The sequence below is a fragment of the Ammospiza caudacuta genome, chromosome 25 (genome assembly GCF_027887145.1).
Source record: "Ammospiza caudacuta isolate bAmmCau1 chromosome 25, bAmmCau1.pri, whole genome shotgun sequence".
Classification (NCBI taxonomy): domain Eukaryota; kingdom Metazoa; phylum Chordata; class Aves; order Passeriformes; family Passerellidae; genus Ammospiza; species Ammospiza caudacuta.
This window is the reverse complement of record NC_080617.1, coordinates 5,043,985-5,067,955: the sequence shown is the minus strand read 5'-3', so window position 1 is coordinate 5,067,955 and position 23,971 is coordinate 5,043,985. Positions and strand designations below refer to the sequence as shown.

The 23,971-nt window shown below is 58.6% G+C and overlaps 3 protein-coding genes across 3 annotated transcripts; all 3 read right to left on the bottom strand.

Moving 5' to 3' along the window:
• Positions 1–2,514: 2,514 nt before the first annotated feature.
• LOC131568105 (interferon alpha-inducible protein 27-like protein 2A) lies at positions 2,515–5,261 on the bottom strand. Its single transcript, XM_058820001.1, has 4 exons — positions 5,202–5,261; positions 3,491–3,541; positions 2,965–3,126; positions 2,515–2,697 (listed from the first exon to the last, which is right to left on the bottom strand). Exons 1-4 carry the CDS (start codon positions 5,203–5,205, stop codon positions 2,618–2,620), a joined length of 297 nt encoding a protein of 98 aa, XP_058675984.1. The 5' UTR covers positions 5,206–5,261; the 3' UTR covers positions 2,515–2,617.
• Positions 5,262–6,252: 991 nt separating this feature from the next.
• LOC131568104 (interferon alpha-inducible protein 27-like protein 2A) lies at positions 6,253–8,743 on the bottom strand. The gene is made up of 5 exons (XM_058820000.1): positions 8,694–8,743; positions 8,426–8,480; positions 7,341–7,403; positions 6,815–6,976; positions 6,253–6,589 (listed from the first exon to the last, which is right to left on the bottom strand). Exons 2-5 carry the CDS (start codon positions 8,433–8,435, stop codon positions 6,498–6,500), a joined length of 327 nt encoding a protein of 108 aa, XP_058675983.1. The 5' UTR covers positions 8,436–8,480; positions 8,694–8,743; the 3' UTR covers positions 6,253–6,497.
• A 334-nt stretch (positions 8,744–9,077) lies between these two features.
• On the bottom strand, positions 9,078–14,968 carry LOC131567859 (uncharacterized). Its single transcript, XM_058819621.1, has 9 exons — positions 14,899–14,968; positions 14,620–14,679; positions 14,264–14,332; positions 12,136–12,462; positions 11,519–11,809; positions 10,553–10,615; positions 10,027–10,188; positions 9,510–9,802; positions 9,078–9,236 (listed from the first exon to the last, which is right to left on the bottom strand). The coding sequence occupies exons 1-8, from the start codon at positions 14,900–14,902 to the stop codon at positions 9,657–9,659; spliced, it is 1,122 nt and encodes a 373-aa protein (XP_058675604.1). The 5' UTR covers positions 14,903–14,968; the 3' UTR covers positions 9,078–9,236; positions 9,510–9,656.
• Positions 14,969–23,971: the final 9,003 nt, after the last annotated feature.

Sequence of the window (23,971 nt, the reverse complement as noted above, 5' to 3'; positions counted from 1 at the left end):
TAAAGTCATTGGTTTTTGGTAGCAATCTCAGTAACTCCCAGGTCTCCTGAGCAGCAATTTCACTGTTGCCTTAACAACCAAAGAAGCCAGAACAAATGCTCCTGCAGCCAGTGCTTACTGTGCTCGTAACCCTGGCATGGCTGGAACTTTGCTGCCCTCAGCACAACAGATTCCTCCCCATTCTTCCTTGGCCTCTTGTCCTTTTTAAACATTCCAGAGGCAAAACAAAGATTTGCTGCCTTCATTAAGGAGCAGCTCCCTAGCAGTTCTTCCCCTGCCTTGTAAGATGCTGTGTAAGAAATAAGGTTTGAGCTTTTGATCTCTCAAGCATTAACTGTTGGGTTTTTTCCTTTACCTGTGTATGAGCACCAAAAGTCTGTAAAAATCACAGACCATTGGTGAGGAGAAAGGCTAGAGGAGTTTTGGGAGCACTGAAATGGGTGTGTTGTGCCCCTGAGAGCTGCAGGTCTTGTCTCACATGGCCAGAGCTTCACACCTGCCATGGGTGATGTGCCAGAGGAGTCCCGATGGGATCCCCCCCTTTGCCTTACAGGGAAATCCCTTTGCTCCAGCAGCACAGAGCTGGGCAGGTAGGAGTGACTCTGCTTTTGCATCTTCCCCAGGAGGAAACAATTGGTTTGGAAACAATGAGGAGGCCAAATTGTTTTGCACAGTATTACTGTACTCGTTAGGAAGTTGTCCTCAGCCCTTTTTTAGGTAGATTTTTTTAAACTAAGGAAGAAATCACTCATTTAGTCTGACCACTGGCACCAATTGCAGCAGAGCTATAAGAACTTGTCTTTTTATCTTCCGTTTCCCCACCAAAATCCCAAGGAGCATTTCAGAAGTTTTCTGTTGTGTTGTGCTTTCAGAGGGGACAATTTTGGACATGCCAGGAGGAGCAAGTGGCAGAAGAGCTGTTGCAAGGTGCTGGGAATGTGCTTTGGGGAGGCAGGTAATTGATGGTACATGGCAAAACACTAATATAAATATTAAATCCCTAAGATTAATGGTTTTATATTCCAAACATCTCATTGAGGAGGTCCTTGGTGCTCAGCCAGTGGCACCAGTGCTGGCTCTGCTCCAGGGAGTGTTGCACAGATGCAGAATGGTTTTTAAAGTCATGAAGGCTCAAAAGAACTTGGGCAGCTTGGATTCCTCTAGCCACAGAACTGAAACGTCCATTGGACATCACATTGCCCAAGCTGATGGATTTTTAGCAGATATTCAACTTTTCTTAAAGACCTGGGATACCTGACTTTCACCTCTCAGATGGGAGAAGGGAATTTATGACAATGAAACAGGGAAGTTGGATAAAGCTTTACACCCCACATCTCAAAATGAATCCCAAGAACATGGTTTTAATCTTGGGAAATCCAAGTGGATGTGGGCAGCACAAGCCACACACCCCAGCTTGGTAGCCTTGATTCTTAGTCAGCCTTTGGGTGTGTCAAGAGGCTTTTTATCCTCTCTTCTGCATATTTATAGTATAAACAGCCAGAGCAATTTGCAAAGGTCTTTTGGACCTGCTGGGAGCCAGGCTGCAGCTTTGGAGGGAAGGGTGAGGGTGGTGGCACCTGAACTTTCTCCCCAGCTAAGCCACAAACCCACCCCCAGCCCCAGCACACACTTCCCATCACTCCTGAGGACTGATGACACCTCATACCTTGTCCCTTCCAATCTGTCCCTGGGCTGTACCCTCTGTAAATTGGCCAGACTTTCCTACCTCGTTTGGGCATTATCAGGCAGAATTCCACAGGATGCTTTGCTGCCCTGTGTTGAAAGGTGCTATAAAACTGCAAAGTGTTAATTCAGATGTAACTAGGTCAGCAGTGCATCATAACCTATATTAAACAGAGATTTTCTAATATGAGAATTTATAGAGTTCAATGTATGGTATTCATAAGTGAATTATTGAGACCCTCAAAAGAGTTTTTGTTTCAATCATACCTGTATTCTGGAAAAGTGATTAAAAACCTTTAACGTTAATGAAAGAGTGCAGCCATCCTCCTTTCCTCTATGACGCTGGAATCTAAAAGCAGTTTGCAAACCAGCTTGAAAGCAGAATCTCACAGATTTCATATGGGGAGGGCTCAGTAGTTTTTAAGCCACTGTTAAAATTGCAGCTGATCACCTGCACAGCAGCACCTGGTGGTTCCCACTCACACTGGGTTCTGTTCCACTGGCGTGGGCTGTAACTTCTTCCCTGCCCCAAACTGAGAGCAGGGGAACTGGGGGCAGCATCAGCGAGCAGGTCAGTGCTGGGCACTGAGCATCCCCTGTGCCCTGTTCCCCTCTAATGCCACCATCACCCAAGAGAGCAGCCACACACAGACACCAACTCTGCTGCAAGCAAGGAGCTTTTATTGGCTTCAGGAAAAACACTGCTCACAACAATCCAAACATTTTGAAAGGGGAGGCAGAGCTCTGAGGGGTCTGTGGGGGTTTCCCAGCACCTGCATTGTGCAAGGTAAGGCTTTGGGATCAGCAACCTGCCTGACTTCTGGTTTGCTTGTATGGAGTTGTCTCCTGCGCAGGTTTTTCACCAGTTACTTTTTCTTGGGTTGGTCACTTGGGATTTTATCCTTTTTTTACGTTTTTCACTTGGACATTGCTTTCACTTGGACAGCAAGGCACCAGTTGCTGCGCCAGCTGAGCCCAGGGCAACTTTGGCACCAGCAGAAAGACCTGCAGCTCCTGCAGAGACAAATTGAAATGTGAAGTTTCAGGAGCATCAAGGCTGCCTGCTGAGGGACCGAGCACTGGGCACAGCCAGCCAAGGACTCCTCCTGGGCAGGGAGAACCCAGAGAGTTTGGAGCAATTCAGAGCAGGGAGGGGTTAAAGGGCTGCTCTGGCTCTAGAGCCAAAGAGCCGCTCCTTTGCCTCAGTGTCCCCATCCCTGCAGCCCCATTGTTCTCCCTGCCATGGAGATGGAGCCCAGCTCCCCTGCCCTCCCCACTCACCGATGGACTGCAGCACAGCCACGGTGCTGCCTGCAGCCACTCCGCCGCCGTTGGCGATGGCAGCTGCCGACATCATCTTGGCAGCGATGGAGCCGGCGGCGATGCCGGCCCCAGTGAAACCCAGCGCACCGAGGAACACCGGGACACCAACCAGTGCCAACCCTGCAGGGAGGGCAGAGCAGCGTTAGGGTGCTCTCAGTGAGCCCCATCTCCCCCTGCCACCTGCACCAGACCCGGCCTCCCCAAAAGCAGCCAGGGAGCAGAGCGGGCAGCGAGGGCTGGGGCTGCAGGGACGGGGACAGCCCTGGGCGGCAGGAGAGGAGCAGCGTGCAGGGCTGCAGCAGCGGGGGCAGACACAACTCCATTCCAGGCACTGCCCAGTGCTGCTCCTTCTCCTCCTGCCGGCACCCCAATTCTCCCCAGCCCTGGTACTTGCAGCCCCCAGCCCAGCCCAGTCCCCAGGAGCCCACGGGGCTGGGACCGGGCAGTGAACCCGAGCGCTGCTCAACAACTGCCAGACCCTCACCTGCTCCCACTGTGGCTGCAATGACAGTTCCAATGGCACTTCCACCGTCACCTGAGAAAGAAAAATGCAGGAGAGTAGGAAGAATATGAGCATGGACAGCACAGCTCCCCTGAGCAGCAGCAGCTCCTCCAGCCTCCCCCTGCCTTCAGCCCCTGAAGACCCCTGGGAAGAGCCCTCTGGAGAGGTGGGTCCCAATGTCCCCTCAGATTGGGAGGAAAAGGGGGAAGGGGCACACCCCAGAGTGCTGACCCACCCTGTCCTTTCCACCGCCCCCACAAACCTGGAACAGCACAGGACACATGGCACGTGTCAGCCCAGTCTGTGTCCTGCATGCCCAGATGGCCCCTGTGCCCACAGGACCCCTAAGCACGGAGCTCCTTGTATTTAGACCCATGGCCAATCCATGCATGCATCAGACCCAGAGCCCCTCAGTGGCTGGAGGATGCTCAGGATGGTGTTTGGGGGTGGCTGCCCTTCGTGGGTGATGGGATGCTCCAGGATGCAGTCGAGGTTCAGTGGTTTGAGCTGTGGGGGCACCTGGAAAGCTGCACCCTGTGGGATCTCAGCACCTCAGGACTGAGGTGCAGAGTGACCGAGACCACCCTTGTGGGGCTCGGGAGTCCTGGAATGTTGCCAGAAGTGTCTGGTGGCTGGACTTTGATCCTACACAAGAGACGACACCTGTATGAGGACTGGGAAGGTTTCACTGGGTGAATGGTGAAGGGATAAGTTAATTAGAGTGTGAACACAGGGTTTAGGATTTCTGTACAGGGGGGTCTAAAGAAGTAAGATGGAGGAATTGGGGCGTGTCCTCTTCTTCTTCTTCTTCTTCTTCTTCTTCTTGGCCTCCATCTTCTGTGGTGATGGTGGCACTTTGGGATTGGTTATTACTAAAAGTGCACTGGTTAATAAGGGTAAAAGGTATTGGGAAAAAATGATAAATATTGTATACGTAATTTCGAGTATAAAGATAAGTGACCGCCCCGTGGGCTCTCAGTGTGCTCATGGCTGGCTTGCTGTGCAGACCTCTGTCAGGCCGAGAGAAAATCTTTTAGATAAACAATTAATAAACACCGAGACCGAGAAAAGATCTGAAGCCTCTTCTCATCCTTTGAAGCGCGGGCTGTCCAAGGCCACCCCGGGCCATTCCAAGTCACCTCAACAGCCGAGAAACCGACAGCACCCCACTAAGGGTGTCCCCAGTGTGTGCCAGGGAACTGGCCTGCAGTCAGCTCTGCTCCCTGAGCACATCCAGCCCCTTCCTGCTCTCCATTTCCACCTCTGGCCAGTGCTGCCAGTGGACACAGCAGTTCTTGACACAGAGCACTCACCTCCCTGCACAGCCCCTGATCCCCTCAGCCCCAACCCCAGCAGGTCCTGGCTCATCCCATCGCATTGGGATGGATCCGTTTCCCACACTTTGGGCACAATCAGACCAGTGTAGGGTTCAAGAGCTGCTTTGGCTTCAGAGTAAGCCCAGGGTACAACCCCGTGTTCCCACCCAGCACAGCTCAGCCCATCTGCAATAAAGCCCCTCTCAGCTGGAGCCCCGCGCCCCGTGCCGGGCAGGGCAGGGTCCCAGAGCAGCAGCAGCTCTGCCAGCGCCGCCCTCCTTCAGCCCTCCGGGAGGAGAGGGGAGCAGGGGCGAACCCCAGGGTCTCTGTGCCCCCCTCAGGACCCAGGCCCGCACCCCAGGAACCTCCCAGCTCACCCATGGTCGTCTGGGCGGGAGCGAGATGTGCGATGAGTCTGCTCTAATCCCGGATCCCTGGGGAACGAGAACATTTTGCGTAGGCACCAGATGAGATCAGCGGGGCTTTCTTGCCCTGCGCGATCGCCTCCAGCCACTCCTCTCCCACCCAGGAACTCCCGCCCCCTGCCCTTAAAAGCAGAGACGACCCTGCGCCCACCACCACGACCCTCCCCGGCTGCTGCCCGGCCGGGTTTTGGTGGCCGCTCCGCCGGCACAGCGAAGGGAGCAGCCCCCGGTTCTGTCCCCCCCTCAGAGAAAGGCTGCTGTCCCCAAACACCGGCCGCCCGTCACCAACCTGTCCTGTGTGGACTGTGCTCTGAGGGACAAGGGCTGCGGGAAAAGTACTAACAAAGATGTGTCGGGTCAGCTGATGTACGAGAACTTCTGAAGCCGATCGCTGAGCATCACTTTCTCCTTAACCCTTGAAGTCGCTCCCTCTGCTAGAGCAGGGCTGGGGCTGTCCCGTCCTCGGGATCGCACCCTGGGGTGCCCCCTCAGGGGTCCCTTTGGCCCCAATGGCCTCGGACGGGACCTGCGGGGGCTGAGGGGGAAGGACGCGCCGGGCCGGGGCTGCTCAGGCTGTGCCGGGGCTCCTGTGGCTTCACGGGTCCTTTCCCCGGCAGGTTTGGGACCGATGAAACTCCGCGGCTCCGAGGAGCACCCACAGCAGTCCGGAGAGCAGATCCGGAGCCGCTCTGCCTCCCCCTCCTCCCCATAGGGCATCCTCAAAAACCGGCCGAAACCCCTCTCTGCACCCCCGTTTGCTGCTGCTGAGCGGAGACAGTTGTATCTGTACTCTGGAAAAGTGCTTAAAAACCTTTAACGTTAATGAAAGAGTGCAGCCATTCTCTGGCGTGGGCTGTAATTTCTCCCCTGCCCCAAACTGAGAGCAGGGGAACTGGGGGCAGCATCAGCAAGCAGGTCAGTGCTGGGCACTGAGCATCCCCTGTGCCCTGTCCCCCTCTAATGCCACCATCACCCGAGAGAGCAGCCACACACAGACACCAACTCTGCTGCAAGCAAAGAGCTTTTATTGGCTTCAGGGAAATCACTACTCAAGAGAATCCAAAGCTTTTGAAAGGGGGGGCAAAGATCTGAGGGGTCTGTGGGGGTTTATCAGCTGCATTGTGTAAGGCACTGCTTTGGGATCAGCAACCTGCTTGACTTCTGTTGGGTTGCTTGACTGGAGTTGTCACCTCCTCATGTTTGTCACCCGAGTTACTTTTCCTTGGGTTGGTCACTTGGAGGTTTCTATCACTTGGGCAGCAAGGCACCGACTGCTGCGCCAGCTGAGCCCAGGGCAGCTGTCAGCCCAGTTTTGGCAGCAAGAGAGAGACCTGCAGCTCCTGCAAAGACAAATTGAAATGTGAACTCCCAGGAGCATCAAGGCTGCCTGCTGAGGGACCAAGCACTGGGCACAGCCAGCCAAGGGCTCCTCCCGAGCAGGGAGAAGCCCGAGAGTTAGGAGCAAATCAGACCAGGGAGGGGTGAAAGGGCTGCTCTGGCTCTAGAGCCAGCGTGTTTTCCCTGCCATGGAGATGGAGCCCAGCTCCCCTGCCCTCCCCACTCACCGATGGACTGCAGCACAGCCACGGTGCTGCCTGCAGCCACTCCGCCGCCGTTGGCGATGGCAGCTGCCGACATCATCTTGGCAGCGATGGAGCCGGCGAGGATGCCGGCCTTGGTGAATCCCAGTGCAGCAATGCTCCCCGGGACACCAACCAGTGCCAACCCTGCAGGGAGGGCAGAGCAGCGTTAGGGTGCTCTCAGTGAGCCCCATCTCCCCCTGCCGCCTGCACCAGACCCGGCCTCCCCAAAAGCAGCCAGGGAGCAGAGCGGGCAGCGAGGGCTGGGGCTGCAGGGACGGGGACAGCCCTGGGCGCCAGGAGAGGAGCAGCGTGCAGGGCTGCAGCAGCGGGGGCAGACACAACTCCATTCCAGGCACTGCCCAGAGCTGCCCCTTCTCCTCCTGCCGGCACCCCAATTCTCCCCAGCCCTGGTACTTGAAGCCCCCAGCCCAGCCCAGTCCCCAGGGCCACGTGTGGCTGGGACCGGGCAGTGAACCCGAGCGCTGCTCATCCCGTGCCAGATCCTCACCTGCTCCCACTGTGACTCCCACTGTGGCTCCAATGACAGCTTTAATGATAATGATATTCGCCCCTGAGAAAGAAAATGGCAGGAAGGGAGGAAGGACATGAGCATGGACAGCACAGCTCCCCTGAGCAGCAGCAGCTCCTCCAGCCTCCCCCTGTCTTCAGCCCCTGAAGAGGCCACTGGTGGGGTGGGTCCCAATACGCCCCCAGATTGGGAGGAACAGGGAGAAGGGGCACACCCCGGAATGCCCACCCTGCCCTGCCCGACACACCCACCGACCTGGAACAGCACAGGACACATGGCACGTGTCAGCCCAGTCTGTGTCCTGCATGCCCAGATGGCCCCTGTGCCCACAGGACCCCTAAGCACGGAGCTCCTTGTATTTAGACCCATGGCCAATCCATGCATGCGTCAGACCCAGAGCCCCTCAGTGGCTGGAGGATGCTCAGGATGGTGTTTGGGGGTGGCTGCCCTTTGTGGGTGATGTGATGCTCCAGGATGCAGGCGAAGTTCAGTGGTTTGAGCTGTGGTAGCACCTGGAAGGCTGCACCCCACTAAGAGCATCCTCAGCTTGTGCCAGGGAATTGGCCTGCAGTCAGCTCTGCTCCCTGAGTGTTGTGGTGTGCTGCACACCCAGCCCCTTTCTGCTCTGCCTTTCTGTCTCTGGCCAAGTGCTGCCAGTGGACACAGCAGTTCTTGACACAGAGCACTCACCTCCCTGCACAGCCCCTGATCCCCTCAGCCCCAACCCCAGCAGGTCCTGGCTCTTCCTGCCACATTGGAATGGATCCCTTTCCCACACTTTGGGCACACTCAGACCAGGGATGGGTTCAAGAGCTGCTTTGGCTTCAGAGTAAGCCCAGGGTGCAACCCCGTGTTCCACCCAGCACAGCCCAGCCCATCTGCCCTAAAGCCCCTCCCAGCTGGGGCCCCGCGCCCTGAGCCGGGCAGGGTCCCAGAGCAGCAGCAGCTCTGCCAGCACCGCCCTCCTTCAGCCCTCCGGGAGGAGAGGGGAGCAGGGGCGAACCCCAGGGTCCCTGTGCCCCCCTCAGGACCCAGACTGCCATCCCAGGAACTTCCCAGCTTACCCGCGGCCATCTGGATGGGACGAGATCTGCGATGAGTTTGCTCTAATCTCGGTACCTTGGGGGAACGAGAACCAAGATTTTTTTGCGTGGCCGGCAGCTGCGATCAGCGGAGCTTTGTTGCCCTGCACGATCGCCCCCAGGCCCCACCCAGGAGACCCCGGCCCTTCCCCTCACAAGAAGAAACCCCTCCCTCTCCCCAGCCCCAGCTCCTGCCGGGCCGCTCCCCCGGCACAGCGAGGAGAACCCCCCGTTATTGTCCCCCCATTACAGACAGGCTGCTGTCCCCACACACCCACGGCGGCACCTCACACCTCCAACCTCTCGTGTGTTTGTTGTGCTCTGGGGAGCCGAGGGCTGAGGAAAGGCGGAGCTAAGGGGCGCGGCCGGTCAGCTGATTTCCGAGAAATCAGCAAGGAAGCCGCTCGCTCCGTTTCGCTTTCTGGGTAACCCTTGATGGTGCTGCCTCTGCTCGAGCAGGGCCGGGGCTCTCCCGTCCTCACCCTGGGGTGTCCCCTCAGGAGCCCTTTGGCCCCGATGGCCTCGGACGGGACCTGCGGGGGCTGAGGGGGAAGGACGCGCCGGGCCGGGGCTGCTCAGGCTGTGCCGGAGCTCCTGTGGCTTCACGGAGCCTTTCCCCAGCAGGTTTGGGACCGATGAAACTCCGCGGCTCCAGCGAGCACCCACAGCAGTCCGGAGAGCAGATCCGGAGCCGCTCTGCCTCCTCCTCCCCACAGGGCAGCCTCAAAAGCCGGCTGAAAACCCTCGCTGCACGCCCCCTTTGCTGCTGAGCTGAGACAGTTGTATCTGTATTCTGGAAAAGTGATTAAAAACCTTTAACCTTAATGAAAGAGTGCATCCATCCTCTGGCTTGGGCTGTAACTTCTCCCCTGCCCCAAACTGAGAGCAGGGGAACTGGGGGCAGCATCAGCGAGCAGGTCAGTGCTGGGCACTGAGCATCCCCTGTGCCCTGTCCCCCTCTAATGCCACCATCAGCCAAGAGAGCAGCCACACACAGACACCAACTCTGCTGCAAGCAAGGCGCTTTTATTGGCTTCAGGGAAATCACTGCTCACATAATCCAAACCTTTTGAAAGGGGAGGCAGAGCCCTGAGGGGTCTGTGGGGTTTTCTCAGCTGCATTGTGCAAGGCACGGCTTTGGGATCAGCAACCTGCTTGACTTCTCTTGGGTTGCTTGTCTGGAGTTGTCACCTCCTCATGTTAGTCACCCGAGTTACTTTTTCTTGGGTTGGTCACTTGGGTTTTTATCCTTTTTAGGTTGGTCACTTGGAGCTTTCTTCCCTTTTGAGAACCAGGCACCGGCTGCTGCACCAGCTGAGCCCAGGGCAGCTTTGGCACCAGCAGAAAGACCTGCAGCTCCTGCAAAGACAAATCGAGATGTGAAGTTTCAGGAGCATCAAGGCTGCCTGCTGAGGGACTGAGCACTGGGCACAGCCAGCCAAGGGCTCCTCCCGAGCAGGGAGAAGCCCGAGAGTTTGGAGCAATTCAGAGCAGGGAGGGGTGAAAGGGCTGCTCTGGCTCTAGAGCCAGCCCGTGCTCCCTGCCATGAGAGGCAGCCCAGCTCCCCTGCCCTCCCCACTCACCGATGGACTGCAGCACAGCCACGGTGCTGCCTGCAGCCACTCCGCCGCCGTTGGCGATGGCAGCTGCCGACATCATCTTGGCAGCGAAGGAACCGGCGGCGATGCCGGCCCCGGTGAAACCCAGCGCAGCAACACACAATGGGAGGCCAACCACTGCCAACCCTGCAGGGAGGGCAGAGCAGTGTTAGGGTGCTCTCTGTGACCCCCATCTCCCCCTGCCGCCTGCACCAGACCCGGCCTCCCCAAAAGCAGCCAGGGAGCAGAGCGGGCAGCGAGGGCTGGGGCTGCAGGGACGGGGACAGCCCTGGGCGCCAGGAGAGGAGCAGCGTGCAGGGCTGCAGCAGCGGGGGCAGACACAACTCCATTCCAGCCACTGCCCAGAGCTGCCCCTTCTCCTCCTGCCGGCACCCCAATTCTCCCCAGCCCTGGTACTTGCAGCCCCCAGCCCAGCCCAGTCCCCAGGACCCCACGGGGCTGGCACGAGGCAGTGAACCCGAGCGCTGCTCATCCAGTGCCAGATCCTCACCTGCTCCCGCTGTGGCTCCAAGGACAGTTTTAATGGTATTTCCACTTCCACTTCCATTGTCCCCTGAGAACGAAAATGGCAGGAGGGGAGGAAGGACATGAGCATGGACAGCACAGCTCCCCTGAGCAGTGCTGAGCACTCTGTGCCAGGCAGAGCAGGGTCCCAGAGCCAGCAGCAGCTCCTCCAGCCTCCCCCTGCCTTCATCTGCCTTTTGCCTCTCAAGACCCCTGGGAAGAGGCCTCTGGAGGGGTGGGTCCCAGTGTCCCCCCAGGCTGGCAGGAACAGGGGCACATCCCGCAGTGCCCACACACCCACCCTGCCCTGCCCTGCCCGCCACAGCCACCAACCCAGAACAGCACAGGGACACAGGGCAGGTGTCAGCCCAGTCTGTCACCTGCCACCAGCACAAGGTCAATCAAACAGAGTTCATAACAAACTCACCCCCTGCCTTGCCAGCCCTTCCCTGTGCAGGGCGAGAGGGAGCAGGGCTGGCAGCAGTGCCCTCTGGAATCCCTTCCTGGAGCACAGCAATTCCCAGGGCACTCAGCAGGTACCTGCACACCCACCACCACTGCAGCCCCTCCTGCCATGCACTTCTGCTTTTGGGGCACCTCTCGCTCCTACAGCTCTTCAAGGTGCCCAGGCTGTTGGGGCTTCCCAGAGCCTACCTGGCTGCCTGGCAGGGACCTTGGGGTCAGGCATCTGCTTGGCTTCCCTTGGGAAGCCACAAACAATGACAGAATGAGCTAAGCTGCAAAAGAACTTTGAGATCATCTAGTCCAACCTGTGACCTAACACCCCCTCATCAACCTAACCATGACACTGAGAGCAACATCCAGTGTCTTTAAACACGTCCAGGGATGGTGACTCCACCACCTCGCTGGCCAGACAATGTCAGTGCCCAATCAGTCTTTCAGTGAAGAAATTTTTCCCTGATGTCTCACCCAAACTTCCCACGAACTTTACCTGGATTATCCCCATTGTTGGGACCATCGTCTGGGCCATTGTCAGGACCATTCCCAGGACCACCACCAGGACCATCCTCAGGACCACCACCAGCACCATCCTCAGGACCATCCCCATCCTTGGGTTCATCACCATGATCTGTCTCATCCCAGGATTTCTTATCTGAATTTCTCTCCTTCTTGGGCTCATCACCAGGAGTTGTGTGCTCCCCAGATTTCTCATCCAAAAGTGTCTCCTCCTTGGGTTCCTCCACTGGAGTTGGCTTTCTCTTGTACGTCTTGGCAAAGTTTCCTGCACCGAGTGACAGCAGGATAGATGTCAGCCCAATTTTAGCACCAAGAGAGAAACCTGCAGCTCCAGGCTGGTCCTGCCCCTCCCTCACAGCAGCACCCTGAGTCTCTCCTTCCCAGCACTCGCAGTCCCAGCCTGGCAGTGAACCCCAGTGCCAGACCTTCACCTCCAGTGGCAGCTCCTTTGCCTCTGTGTCTCACAGCTAAGAGGGAAAAAGGGAGGAGGGCAGGAGGGAGAAGAGGAAAAGGAAAGCGAAGAGGAAGAGGACAGGGAAGGTGGAAGAGGGAAGGAAGCAGCGCTGCCCACCTGCCCCCGGCGTTGCTCACCTGCCCGCGGTGCCCGGTGTACTGGAATGGTCCCGTGGTGCCCGATGGACTGGGATGGTCCCGCGGTGCCCGGTGCCCTGGAAAGGTCCTGCAGTTCCCGGTGCACCGGAACGGCCCCGCGGTGCCCGGTGCCCTGGAGAGGTGCCGGTGCCCGCCCCGGGGCCGCCCCGTCCCAGCCGCGCCCAGGCAGGAGGCAGCGGGCTGAGCTTGATTCTCCGTTCGGGCGGTCGGACACAGCAAGGGCGGCACGGGACAGGGGTGGGGGTCCCGGCCGCGGAACCAGAGGGGTTCCAGAGTGTGGGGTCACGGCAGACGAGTGCGAGGGTCCTGTGGTGTACGGGAGGGTCACGGCACGGCAGCCGAACCTGAGCCCTGCGTGGCTGCCGAAGCTTAACCCCAGCCAGCCCAAAGCGCCTCGCAGCCGCTTGCTCACCACTCCCACCCCTCCAACCCCATCGGGACTAGGGACAGGATGGAAGGGTAAAAACTAGAAAACTTGTGGGTTGAAATAAACAGTTTAATAGGGAAAGAAAAAGCGGTGCACGCAAGCAAAGCAAACCCAGGAATTCAGTCCCTGCTTCCCGCGGGCAGGGAGGGGTTCAGCTCCTCCGGGAGAGCGGGACTCCTGCAGACGGGACAGACGCGGGAAGAGAAATGCCATCACTCCAAGTGTCCCCTCCTTTGTCCATTCATGTTATGTCCCACGGTCTGGGATATCCCATTGGTCAGTTGGGGTCACTTGTCCCTCCCACGTCTCCTCCCAACCTCTCACTCACCCCCAAATCCCTCCCCAGCATGGCCGTGTGAGGGGCTGGAAATGCCTGGGCTCTGGGCAAGCTCAGCACTAACAAAACACCTCTGTGGCATCAACCTCGTGTTTGGCACAAAACCAAAACACAGCCCCTGGGAGGAAAATTAAAATTACCCCTAGCCCAGCCCAAAGCAGCACAATGACCAAGAGCTGTGAGGAGTCCTGAGGAAGAGGAGGAGAAATCAGCCCAGGGCTCCCCAGCTGGCCCTGCCTAAGCATAGGACCCCCATTATCCCCCCTAGCAAGGGGTAGCACCCCATGGAGGAGCAGATCCCCAAGATCTCAGCTCCCTGCTGCCATCAGGTGTCCCCAGAGCCAGGGCAGCGCAGGCAGCAGGGCCACACGGGGCACCCCTGGGCCTGGACCCTGCTCCCGTGGCCACCCCAGGCCCTGGACGTGGGCACTGCCCTGGCAGGACAAAGCTCAGGGTGCTGGAGAAATGCTGTGCTGCCTTGTTTACCAACACTGCTGCAGAATGTGTGTATCTGAGGTAAATAATAGAGAGAATGCAGGAACTGAAACTCAGCTGAGTGTGGGGAGTGCCCTGAGGTCACACATGGGGCAAAGTACGGGACACAGAGCACTTGTCAGCCCAGTCTGTCACCTGTCACCGGCACAAGGTGACTCAAACGTGGTTTACAACAAAGCCATCCAATGCCTGGATGGGAGTCAGAGGCCAGAGGTTGTGCAGGGGCCTTGGGGAGCACCTCCTGCCCACCCCCAGTGCCATCCTCAGCCTGTGCCCAGCGCAGCCCAGGTGGAGGCACTGCCCAGATGGCCCCTGTGCCCACAGCCACCAAACTGCTCCTCGTGTTTGGAGCCATGGCCAACCCATGTGTGCCTCAGACCCAGATCCCCTGAGTGGCTGGAGGATGCTCAGGATGGTGTTTGGGGGTGGCTGCCCTTCGTGGGTGATGGGATGCTCCAGGATGCAGTCGAGGCTCAGTGGTTTGGGCTGCACCCCACTAAGGGTCACCTCAGTCTGTGCCACAACGTTGGCCTGCAGTGAGCTCTGCTCCCTGAGCACACCCAGCCCCTTCCTGCTCTGCCTTTCTGTCCCTGGCCAGGGCTGCCAGTGGACACAGCAGTTCTTGCCACAGAGCACTCACCTCCCTGCACAGCCCCGATGCCCTCAGCCCTGGTCCCTGCCCCAGCAACTCCTGGCTCTTCCCACCACGTTGCTAGATTCCTTTGCTAGATTTCAGTTGGGTTCAGACCACTGAAGGCTTCAAGGGCTGCTTTGGCTCTACAGGAAGCCCAGGGTACAAGTCTGTGTTCCCTCCCAGCACAGCCCAATTCCCTGCCCTCCCCACTCACCGATTCGGAGACTGAAGCCAAAATACTTGTAATTCATAGAGAACTTGATGGCCTCACCTCTTGCCAGTGCTGCAGGGAGGGCAGAGCAGCGTTAGGGTGCTCTCAGTGAGCCCCATCTCCCCCTGCCGCCTGCACCAGACCCGGCCTCCCCAAAAGCAGCCAGGGAGCAGAGCGGGCAGCGAGGGCTGGGGCTGCAGGGACGGGGACAGCCCTGGGCGGCAGGAGAGGAGCAGCGTGCAGGGCTGCAGCAGCGGGGGCAGACACAACTCCATTCCAGCCACTGCCCAGAGCTGCCCCTTCCCTCAGCAGCACCACAAGAGAACCCAAACGCTTCTTATCCCGTGCCAGGCTCTCACCTACAAGTGCAGGTCTAATGAGGATTCCAATGAGGAATGCAGCGACAAATAGAAGAAAGTCTAAGAAGGAAAATGGCAGATGAGCAGGAGTTGGGCACTAAAGCTCCTCCCGGCTGGAGCCCAGCGCCCTGTGAAGGGCAGGGCAGGGTGCCAGAGGCAGCATCAGCTCCTCCTTCAGCCCTGCAGATGCCCGAAGGGGCGAACCCCAGGGTCCCTGTCCCCCCCCATATTGTCCCACCCAGGTCCCGTGTCCCCGACCCCACGAGCCACCCAACTTACCCATGGTGCTCTGGACGGCAGCAGGAGCTGCACTGTGTCCTCTGTGATCCTGCTCCTCCGAGAAACGAGAACAAGACGTTTTTCCGTGAGCAGCAGGCGGGGCTGGCGGGGCTTTGGTGTCCTGTACGATCGTGCTCAGCCACACCTGTCCCACTCAGGAGCCCGCGGTTCCCCACACAAGCACAGAGCCCTCAGACTCTGCCCAGGCCCCTGCCCCGCCCAGGGCTTGGTGGATGCTCCCCGTTATTGCCCCCAAGGTGAGCAGGGCCCCGTTATTGCCCCCCCTGCACAGAGAAAGGGGGTGCTGTCCCCAAACACCCACTGTGGGAGCCCAGCACCCCACACCACCGACCTGTCCTGCGTCTGCTGTGCTCTGAGGGTCAAAGGGCAGCAGGAAAGGTACCAACAGGTAATGTCACCACAGGTAATTTCCGAGAAATTGCTCAACCACTGAGTTTCGGTTTCGTTCTAATCAACAATTGATTTTGCTGTCTCTGCTGGAGCTGGGCTGGGGCTCCCCCATCTCCAGGACATTGGACCTTGGGGTTGTCCCTGCAGGGAGCCTGTGGCTTTCCACTCTGGGGAATTGCAAGGAATTATTTTAAAAATAGATGGTATGGAATGAAATTAAGTCCACCAAGACAACATTGTATCTGAAAACTGTTTCTTGATAACTCAAAAACAAACAAGAAAAGAAATTACACTACTAAAAAGTGTAGAAAAGACAGAGAAGGAGGAAGGAAAATGGAAAAGGAGTGTGGGGAGAGAGAAAGAGAGGCAGCCAGAGACAAAAGTGGGAGTGAGCAGCAGCAGATCAGGGAGTGGCTCGATGCTCACAGGACGCTCTGCCAGCAGCCCAGGAGCTCCCCATGGCTGCTCCCCAGGGATCCCACCCTGAGCATCCCAGACACGGCTCCCAGGAGCCAGGACAAGGGCCCAGCCCGGCAGGAGCCGTGGGCACAGCGTGTCTGGCAGCACCAGCAGCCCTGAACCACCCCAAACCCAACAGAGTGGGTGTGCAGGGGACAGGGAGCAAGGCTGGGAACACGGCCTGTGCAATCCCTGCCTGGAGCACAGCACAGCCCCAGCTGCACGGCAGCAACCTGAGCCACCACGCACACCAAGCAACACCACACATACACATCCACACCAGCAGTGCATTTTTATTAAAGATTTCAAAGCATTGATTGATCAGGGCAATCCTAATTTTTGGTGAGGCATCTGCGGGTCACTGGAGGCTTTCCAGTTCCTGCAGTGGGAAGACACCAATCAATCAGCAATCTTCCTCTTGGAAGGAAGGAAATCTGCTTCTGGTCACTGGCTGTGGTAATCAACAGTGCTTCTTCTGGATCTCTTTGCATGAGCTCGGAGGGTCATCCTCGTGTTCTCCCCCTATAAAGACAGGAGTGTCAGGTCCCAGAGGCATCGAGGCTGCCTGCTGATTGCCAAGCAAGAGGCAGGGACAGCCAACAATGTCTCTCCAGCAAGAGCCTCTCCAGTCTGTGCCAGAGAGTTGGCCTGCAGTGAGATCTGCTCCCTGAGCACACCCAGCCCCTTCCTGCTCTCCATTTCCACCTCTGGCCAGTGCTGCCAGTGGACACAGCAGTTCTTGACACAGAGCACTCACCTCCCTGCACTGCCCCAATGCCCTCAGCCCCAACCCCATCGTGTCCTGGCTCTTCCCACCACATTGGGATGGATCCCTTTCCCTCAGTTTGGGCACATTCAGACCAGTGAGGGGTTCAGCAGCTGCTTTGGCTGCAGAGTAAGCCCAGGGTGCAACCCCGTGTTCCACCCAGCACAGCCCAGCCCAATTCCCTGCCCTCCTCACTCACCAATATGCATAAGCAGACCCGTGGGAGTCATACCGATCCATATGGGCCGTTTCGTTGCCAGTGCTGCAGGGAGGGCAGAGCAGCGTTAGGGTGCTCTCAGTGAGCCCCATCTCCCCCTGCCGCCTGCACCAGACCCGGCCTCCCCAAAAGCAGCCAGGGAGCAGAGCGGGCAGCGAGGGCTGGGGCTGCAGGGACGGGGACAGCCCTGGGCGCCAGGAGAGGAGCAGCGTGCAGGGCTGCAGCAGCGGGGGCAGACACAACTCCATTCCAGGCACTGCCCAGAGCTGCCCCTTCCCTCTCAGCAGCACCCAAGCCAAGCTGACTGCTGCTCATCTCATGACAAACTCTCACCTGTAATTGCAACGCCAATAGCGAGTCCTGCAAAGAATGCAGCGGCAACGGGAAGAATGACTAAGAAGGAAAATGGCAGATGAGCAGGAGTTGGGCACTAAAGTTCCTCCTGTCTGGAACCCAGTGCCCTGTACCAGGCAGGGCAGGGTCCCAGAGGCAGCAGCAGCTCTGCCAGCACCGCCCTCCTTCAGCCCTGCAGAGGCCCCACAGGGGAGAAGGGGCGAACCCCAGGGTCCCTGTGCCCCCCACTGCAGGTCCCATGTCCCACACCCCATGAGACACCCAACTTACCCATGGTCAGCTAGGCAGGAGCAAGAACTGCCGTGAGTCTGCTCTAATCCCGGTATCCTTGGGAAGCAAGAACAAGAAATCTTTCCATGGGCAGCAGGTGGGGTCAGAGGGGCTTTGATGCCCTGCACGATTGCCCTGAACCACCCCTCTCCCACCCAGGACACCCCAGCTGTCCTATAAGAGCAGAGACCCCTCAGTGCCCACCCAGGCTCCACTGCTCCGCCAGCGCACGGACTCAGACCCACAGGGATACTGAGATATTTATCAAGAAAAAGGAGCTGGTTTTATACCTTTCATCAAGACCCACGATTTCCTTGTACGTTTTTTATCACTAAGTGACCTTTCACACATTGCCATATCAGCAACGTTCTTAACGTTTTCTTATCATCCTTCTATGGGGTCATCTCATGCCATACAGGTTCCAACAGGCTCCTCTCCTTAGGGTGTCCACAAAGTGGCTTTTCTTCCCAAGGTCAGGGGACACCAGTTATTCCATGCTGCCATGGCATTCTGCAGGCACAGCCCACAGCCTGTTATCTTATCTCTCCCCACAGATACAGCCAGGTGAGCAGGGCCCCTTATTGCCCCCGCTACACAGAGAAAGGAGGTGCTGTCCCCAAACACCCACTGTGGGAGCACAGCACCCCCACCACCAGCCAGTCCTGTGGCTGCTGTGCTCAGAGGGTCAAAGTGCTGCAGAAGAGATCCCAAAATGGAATGTCAGGGCAGGCAATTCACAAGAAATTGCTCAATCACTGAATTTCACTTTCATTCTCATCAACTCTTGATGTTGTCTCAGATGCAGCAGGGCTGGGGCTCTCCCATCTCCAGGACATTGGACCTTGGGGTTGTCCCTGCAGGGAGCCTGTGGCTTTCGACTGTGGGGAACTATGAGGAAATATTTTGAAAATAGATGATCTGGAATGAAAAGAAGTCAACCAAAACAACCTTGTATATGAAAACTGTTTATTGAAAATGCAAAAGAAATTTTAAAAAAAGAAATTACACTACTAAAAAGTGTAGAAAAGACAGAGAAGAAGGAAGGAAAATGGAAAAGGAGTGTGGGGAGAGAGAAAGAGAGGAAGCCCGAAATCTGCTTCTGGTCACTGGCTGTGGTAATCAACAGTACTTCTTCTGGATCTCTTTGCATGAGCTCGGAGGGTCATCCTTGTGTTCTCCTCCTATAAAGACAGCAGTGTCAGGTCCCAGAAGCATCGAGGCTGCCTGCTGATTGCCAAGCAAGAGACAGGGACAGCCAACAATGTCTCTCCAGCCAGAGTCTCCCCAGTCTGTTCCAGAGCGTTGGCTGCAGTCAGCTCTGCATCCTGAGCACATCCAACCCCTTTCTGCTCTCCATTTCCACCTCTGGCCACTGCTGCCAGTGGACACAGCAGTTCTTGTCACAGAGCACTCACCTGCCTGCACTGCCCCAGTGCCCTCAGCCCTGATCCGTACCCCATCATGTCCTGGCTCTTCCCACCACATTGGGATAGATCCCTTTCCCTCAGTTTGGGCACATTCAGACCAGTGAGGGGTTCAGCAGCTGCTTTGGCTTCAGAGTAAGCCCAGGGTACAACCCCGTGTTCCACCCAGCACAGCCCAGCCCAATTGCCTGCCCTCCTCACTCACCAACACGCATAAGCAGACCCGTGGGAGTCATACCGATCCATATGGGCCGTCCCATTGCCAGTGCTGCAGTTAGGACAGAGCAGTGTTAGGGTGCTCTCTGTGACCCCCATCTCCCCCTGCCGCCTGCACCAGACCCGGCCTCCCCAAAAGCAGCCAGGGAGCAGAGCGGGCAGCGAGGGCTGGGGCTGCAGGGACGGGGACAGCCCTGGGCGCCAGGAGAGGAGCAGCGTGCAGGGCTGCAGCAGCGGGGGCAGACACAACTCCATTCCAGCCACTGCCCAGAGCCGCCCCTTCCCTCTCAGCAGCACCCAAGCCAAGCTGACTGCTGCTCATCTCGTGACAAACTCTCACCTGCAATTGCAACGCCAATGGCGAGTCCTGCAAAGAATGCAGCGGCAACTGGAAGAATGACTAAGAAGGAAAATGGCAGATGAGCAGGAGTTGGGCACTAAAGTTCCTCCTGGCTGGAACCCAGTGCCCTGTACCAGGCAGGGCAGGGTCCCAGAGGCAGCAGCAGCTCTGCCAGCACCGCCCTCCTTCAGCCCTGCAGAGGCCCCACAGGGGAGAAGGGGCGAGCCCCAGGGTCCCTGTGCCCCCTCCCCGTCTGTCCCACTGCAAGTTCCCCGTCCCAGACCCCACCAGACACCCAACTTACCCATGGTGGGCTGGGCGGGAGCGAGAGCTGCGATGACCCTGCTCTAATCCGGTCCCTTGGGAAGCAAGAACAAGATTTCTCTGCATAGGCAGCAGGTGGGTTCAGAGGGGATTTACTGCCCGGCACCATCGCCCCCAGCCGCCCCTCTCCCACTCAAAAGCCCCCGCCCCTCCCCTCACAAGAAGAGACTCCCAGCCCATGCACACGATCCTGGCCGTCCCAGGGACCAGTGCCTGCTCCGCCGGCACAGCGAGGGGAGCAGCCCCCGGTACTGTCCCCTCCTCAGAGAAAGGCGGCTGTCCCCGAGCACCCACCGCGGGACCGCGGCACCTCAACCTCTGCTGCGTCTTTTGTGCTCTGAGGGGAAAACGGCAGCCGAAAATAAGCGGACCCACCCTTGCACCTTCCGGCAGGAAAGGCGGGGGTGGGCCAACTGATTTCCGAGAATTCTTAAACCAGTCACAGTTCTAATTTCTGTTTCACTCTTGGTGTTGCTGCCTGTGCTAGAGCAGGAGTGAGGCTCTCCCGTCCTCGGGGTCGCGCATATGGGCATATGAAGAAGTATGTAGGGTTGGCAGGGAGGGGCGGGCGCCGCGGGGCTGGGGGCGCAGGGCACGGGGCTGCCCCTCTGCCGGCCGTGTCCCCCAGCCCCAGTGAGGTCCTGCAAGGAGCCCGTGGCCATGGTGAAACCCGAGAGCGGGCAGGGGCTCTGGGGGCACCTCCTGCCCAGCCCCAGTCCCATCCTCATCCTCTCCCCGGTGCAGCCCAGGTGCAGGCACTGCCCAGATGGCCCCTGTGCCCACAGGCACCAAACTGCTCCTCGTGTTTGGAGCCATGGCCAACCCATGTGTGCCTCGGACCCAGAGCCCCTCAGTGGCTGCAGAGTGTTCAGGATGGTGTTCCAGGGTTTTGGCTGCCCTTCGAGGGTGCAGGGATGCTTTGGCATGCTGCTGAGGCTCAGTTGTTTGGGCTGTGGGGGCACCAGTGCAGCTGCACCTGCAAGGAGATGGGGGCACAGCCAAGGGCCATGTCCTGTGAGCCCACAGGGGCCAGCAGGGATGGGTGGCAGAGGTGGGTGCCTGTGCTTGGAACCACTTCCAGAGGAGAATCTCCTTCAGCCCAAGCTCTTGGCTTGGCAGGGGTCACTGCTGCTGCTGCTGGGTCAGGATGCACCAACTCATTCCCCTGCCCCCTGCACTCCACAGGACACCCTCCACATGTCCCTGTCCATTTGTCAGAGCAGTGGTTGAAGGTTGGAGTAGCTGGGTTAGTGTAGGGCAGCACCCACCTCCCACACCCCCATGCCCCTGCCCGTCTTGTTGGCAGTGACTCAGCACCAGCAGCTTGGCCACACCGGCCACAGCTCCCTGCAAGGAGCCCCCGGGTGCCAAGTCCAGCCTCACATCACCAGCCCTGCCCCAGCACACACAGGCAGCAGAGTCACTGCTCAGTGCCACCCCTGAGACACCAACCATTGCCGTGAGCCACCACGGTGGCTGCCACCACAGCCCTGCTCCCCCCAGGACGCTCTGCCAGCAGCCCAGGAGCTCCCCCATGGCTGCTCCCCAGGGATCCCACCCTGAGCATCCCAGACACGGCTCCCAGGAGCCAGGACAAGGGCCCAGCCCAGCAGGAGCCGTGGGCACAGCGCGTCTGGAGCACCAGCAGCCCTGAACCACCCCAAACCCAACAGAGTGGGTGTGCAGGGGACAGGGAGCAAGGCTGGGAACACGGCCTGTGCAATCCCTGCCTGGAGCACAGCACAGCCCCAGCTGCGCGGCAGCAACCTGAGTAACCACACATGAAACACCACCAGACAGACATGCTGGCACTGCTCATTTATTGTTTAGCATGATTTTGTAAGTAAAATGGATCCAAATCATTGAAAGCAGAAGCTGTGGGAGGGATTGGACTTTCCAGCACCAGCCATTTGGAGACGAATCCTGGGCTTGGAAGGAAGGGATCTTGCGTCTGCTCCCTTGCATTGAGCGCAGGGAGCTGTTTCTGTTCCAGCATGCCAGCAGCTGCTGCTCAGGGGGCAGTCAGCCCCTTGATGCAGCCCCTGCAAAGACAGAAGGGTGATGTTCCAGGGGCATTGACACTGCCTGCTGATAAACAAGCATGAAGCAGGGACAGCCCATGACTTCTCCTGAGTAGGAGAGGCAGAGGTCTCCATGGACGGTGCCAGACTGTTGGCCTGCAGTGAGCTCTGCTCCCTGAGCACATCCAACACCTTTCTGCTCTTCATTTCCACCTCTGGCCAGTGCTGCCAGTGGACACAGCAGTTCTTGCCACAGAGCACTCACCTGCCTGAACAGCCCCAGTGCCCTCAGCCCCAATGCCCTTGCCCCATCGTGTCCTGGCTCTTCCCACCACATTGGGATGGATCCCTTTCCCTCAGTTTGGGCACATTCAGACCAGTGAGGGGTTCAGCAGCTGCTTTGGCTTCAGAGTAAGCCCAGGGTGCAACACCGTGTTCCACCCAGCACAGCCCAGCCCCCCTGCCCTCCTCACTCACCAAAATGGAAACATGCAAACTCGGTATTCATGCAGAAGACCGATACGGACGATTTACATTCATTGCCATTGTTGCTCCTGCAGTTAGGACAGAGCAGCGTTAGGGTGCTCTCAGTGAGCCCCATCTCCCCCTGCCGCCTGCACCAGACCCGGCCTCCCCAAAAGCAGCCAGGGAGCAGAGCGGGCAGCGAGGGCTGGGGCTGCAGGGACGGGGACAGCCCTGGGCGGCAGGAGAGGAGCAGCGTGCAGGGCTGCAGCAGCGGGGGCAGACACAACTCCATTCCAGGCACTGCCCAGAGCTGCCCCTTCCCCCTCAGCAGCACAACAAGTGAAGTTGAGCACTGCTCATCCCGTGCCAGACTCTCACCTACAATTGTAAATCCAGTAACGACAACCAGGACGACCAGAAAGGCGAGCACAGTTGGCCCTAAGAAGGAAAAATTCAAACGGGCTAATATGTGGGCATAAAGTTCCTCCCGGCTGGAGCCCTGTGCCCTGTGCCGGGCAGGGCAGGGTCCCAGAGGCAGCAGCAGCTCTGCCAGCACCGCCCTCCTTCAGCCCTGCAGAGGCCCCACAGGGGAGAAGAGGCGAACCCCAGGGTCCCTGTGCCCCCTCCCCGTCTGTCCCACTGCAAGTCCCGTGTCCCAGTTTCCACCAGACACCCAACTTACCCATGGTGGGCTGGGCGGGAGCGAGAGCTGCGATGACCCTGCTCTAATCCGGTCCCTTGGGAAGCAAGAACAAGATTTCTCTGCATAGGCAGCAGGTGGGATCAGAGGGGATTTACTGCCCGGCACCATCGCCCCCAGCCGCCCCTCTCCCACTCAAAAGCCCCCGGCCCCTTCCCTCACAAGAAGAGACTCCCAGCCCATGCACACGATCCTGGCCGTCCCAGGGACCAGTGCCTGCTCCGCCGGCACAGCGAGGGGAGCAGCCCCCGGTACTGTCCCCTCCTCAGAGAAAGGCGGCTGTCCCCGAGCACCCACCGCGGGACCGCGGCACCTCAACCTCTGCTGCGTCTTTTGTGCTCTGAGGGGAAAATGGCAGCCGAAAATAAGCGGACCCACCCTTGCACCTTCCGGCAGGAAAGGCGGGGGTGGGCCAACTGATTTCCGAGAATTCTTAAACCAGTCACAGTTCTAATTTCTGTTTCACTCTTGGTGTTGCTGCCTGTGCTAGAGCAGGAGTGAGGCTCTCCCGTCCTCGGGGTCGCGCATACGGGCATATGAAGAAGTATGTAGGGTTGGCAGGGAGGGGCGGGCGCCGCGGGGCTGGGGGCGCAGGGCACGGGGCTGCCCCTCTGCCGGCCGTGTCCCCCAGCCCCAGTGAGGTCCTGCAAGGAGCCCGTGGCCATGGTGAAACCCGAGAGCGGGCAGGGGCTCTGGGGAGCACCTTCTCCACGTGCTTGGAGGGCGAGGCAGCGCCGTGGCCAACCCATGTGTGCTTCGAACCGAGAGCCCCTGGGGGGCTGCAGAGTGTTCAGGATGGTGTTTTGGGGGGATTTGGCTGCCCTTGGAGGCTGCAGAGATGCACCCACTCCAGCCCCGGGGCTCTGCCGGCCCTGCAGTGCAGTGCCAGGCAGCCCTGAGGATTTGCTGCAGCAGCGCCGGGCTCCCAGGGACTGCCAGCACGGCCAGGCTGCAGTGGGAGCAGCCCCTGGCTGTGCAGGGGGACAGGGAGCAAGGCTGGGAACACGGCCTGTGCAATCCCTGCCTGGAGCACAGCACAGCCCCAGCTGCGGGGCAGCAACCTGAGCCACAATGCACACCCAAGTACCACCACACAGACATGCCAG